Source organism: Lolium rigidum, chromosome 1, assembly GCF_022539505.1.
Source record: "Lolium rigidum isolate FL_2022 chromosome 1, APGP_CSIRO_Lrig_0.1, whole genome shotgun sequence".
NCBI classification, from domain to species: domain Eukaryota; kingdom Viridiplantae; phylum Streptophyta; class Magnoliopsida; order Poales; family Poaceae; genus Lolium; species Lolium rigidum.
Window position 1 is genome coordinate 235,836,130 of NC_061508.1, and position 3,061 is coordinate 235,839,190.

At 45.1% G+C, this 3,061-nt stretch overlaps 1 protein-coding gene across 1 annotated transcript; it reads left to right on the forward strand.

Annotated features, from left to right (window-relative positions):
- Positions 1 to 1,143: 1,143 nt before the first annotated feature.
- On the forward strand, positions 1,144 to 1,506 carry LOC124656269 (non-specific lipid-transfer protein-like). Its single transcript, XM_047195049.1, has one exon. It carries the CDS (start codon positions 1,144 to 1,146, stop codon positions 1,504 to 1,506), a length of 363 nt encoding a protein of 120 aa, XP_047051005.1.
- Positions 1,507 to 3,061: the final 1,555 nt, after the last annotated feature.

The window sequence follows — 3,061 nt, forward strand, 5'->3', positions numbered from 1 at the left end:
GTATTTAATGTTTACGTGTATGCCATGCAGGAAACTAAGCGAGGCATCCCCATCACCTTCCTGGCCAGGTATAGGTCAGGTGGCACGCCCTTGCACTTCGCATCGGACGTGTGACCAGAAGAGCATTGCGGGCCGTCGCTCGGAGGGGTCTCAGCCAGCCGCAGCTCTAGGCTCTTCCCGGCTCTACGGTGTTGACGGTCGCTGCCCGCCGGTGGGTTTTGGCAGTCAACACTCACTGGATATGGTGCTGTGTGTTCTGTTAAGCTTTGGTTGATGTAGTCTTATCTCTACTAGTGTAGGGAGAGGATTGATGCTATGGCATGTAGAGGCTGATTTTGATGGGTACCTCGTTCGTGGGGCTGATGTTCTAAAACTATGTTTAAGCTTTCAATATAAAGCTGGGCCTGAGGGTCTTGTTTCGAAAAAAACTCACATATATCATTTTCGAAAGTGAGATCCTCTCAGTTTAGCCGAAATAAATAGAAAATAAATGTTTATCGCTCCTGTTTGTTAAACAGTTCCTTTTCTCAGTGCTACGATGACGGGCTCATTTTGTATGCCTAATTCGCATATGAACATTTGTATGAGATGATCATCTTAGGGTGATCCTTTTGTCAACGGATGGGGCTTCTATTACACTCGTAGTCTCTGAAGGATGAGAACCCACTATGTAGCATCTACCGTATATAAACATCAGGTATCACACCATCAGGAGCACTGGTTAGATCAAAAGAAGCGTTAAACGTTGTATCTAGAAGCTGCAAAAGCTTACAACAAGTTGTTGAACTAGATGTGGAAGTGTGTGAAATGTACGTGTTCCTGTGCTGGGTTGTTAATCTGTAGGCGGAAACTTGTGACTGAGTTGAAAAATAACGATGTAATTCGTCTAAAAAAAGGAAGGAACGCTCTAAAGCAATATCTGTAGTGTGCTCCTCAAATTGTCTCCCGTACTGAATCACACTCGATTAGATAGCTAGCTTAATTACCTCGCCTAAAGTACCCACAGTTTAAATACTCATCTTAATCTACCTATAAATACCCATGCACGTACAGCACAAAAGCCAGCGATACAACAACACCACTAAATAAATCGACGAGGTCAGCTAATCAGCGATCAGTATCATCTACTTTGTCAGTCAAGCCATGAGCAAGAGCTCGAGCTTTGCGCAGGCAAGCGGCCTCGCCGTCCTCCTCCTGCTGGCCCTCGGGCTCCAGCAGCTCGAGGCGGACATGTCAACGTCGTGCTCCGGCGTGCTCTCCGGCGTGTCGCCGTGCCTCGGCTTCCTGGAGGGCGAGGAGGACTACCCCTCCGCCGACTGCTGCAACGGCATGTCCAGCCTCGTGGCGGCCGCGGCCACCGCGGACAACCGGCAGGAAGCGTGCGAGTGCCTCAAGTCGGCCGCGGCAGAGGGCAGCGCCGAGTCCACAGCCGCGCGGGACTTGCCGGCCGACTGCGGCATCTCGCTGCCGTTCACCATCTCCGCCGACGTCGACTGCTCCCAGTGAGTATATTATTTCACTTTGAGAAAATACCAAGTATAGGACTATACAATTTAAAAGCTGATGATCGCTTACAAAAAAGGAAGCTGATGACGAACACAAAAAACTTTACAATATGCTTGGCAAGGAATTGAAGAAGAATCATTTCAGAAGAGCTAACTTTCTTTTCCCCTTGCATTTCTGTAGGATCGAGTGAAAGATCAGATCAGCTGAAATCAAAGAAGACGAGGTGCATGCACTGTTCTTGAAATACGCTGCGACGGAATAAATGAGCCTGTTATGTAACCAGTCGATCTTGTGTCAAGAGTGTGTGCCACCGTTTTGCATCGCCCTAGTTTATTCCAATCTGTAATGTTTTTGTTTGTGGTACTACTAGTCTACTACTGCACTCCTTTATGAACAGAGCTGTCCATGCCTTGAGCGCCCCAGAGCAGTGGTGGCAGGATGTGATAAGAGGATGGCCTGAAATGATATAGCACTATAGGCTAAACTAATGTCAATACAGGAAACATGATCATTCTTTCGCATAGAAAAAATGGTCACGACGTTGAAAAAAATATTGCCCAGGAGTTGAAGAGCATATTAAGTCCAGATAAAGCTGTCCACTTTCTCAAAAATATGTTCATGCAGGAGAAAAACGTTCACAAAGTGAAAAATAATTGTACATAAGGTTCAAAAAATTATTTGCATGGCTCAATAAAATGTCAAGGTGTCTGAACTAATATTTTCCTGTTCTGAGATTGATGCATGGTGACCACGGTGATTGCGTGGGTGGGAAGAGAAACATGGAGCGAATGATGTACATTCTAGCCGAGTTGGATCTGTAAAAGAGGGAAAGAGGGAGGCATGACTGTGCAGTTCAAGCAAGAGAAACTCATCCCTTCATCAAATATTGATGATTTAGGGGCAATTGTTGAGGTTAGACTGCTAACGGCGCAGGAAATTGACCTTAAAAGTCAATATAATGCTAAGTTAGCAGTACTTTTGCAAGAGGAGGAGCTAAAGTGGAACCAAAGATCTAAGGCTCAATTTCTCCTGAAAGGAGATTCGAATACGAAATACTTTCACAGTGTCACCAATGAGAGGCATAGAAAGAAACACATTCATTCTCTGGTTTAAGAGGAGGGGCGCGATTGAGGGACATGAGCAACTCAAGCCATATATTACATCATATTACAAAAGTCTTTTTGGTGCCCCGGAGGAATCAGACGTAACCTTGGATGAATCCAGGACGGATGATATTCCCCAAGTGTCTCCGGATGAGAACATGTTCCTTAATGCTCCTTATTCAGAGGAGAAGGTAAGAAAGACTGTTTTCAAATGAAACACAACAATGCGGCATGCCCCGATGGATTTCCAGGTGAGTTCTTTTAAACCTTCTGGGATATCATAAAAGGTGTTCTATTGATGTTGTTTTCTGAGCTTCATGCTGGACAACTAGACCTGTTTCGTATCAATTTTGGGGAAATTATCTTATTACCAAAGGTTAATGATGCGGAACGGATTCACCAGTTCGGACCAATATGTCTCCTGAACGTGTGTTTCAGAATTTTCACTAAAG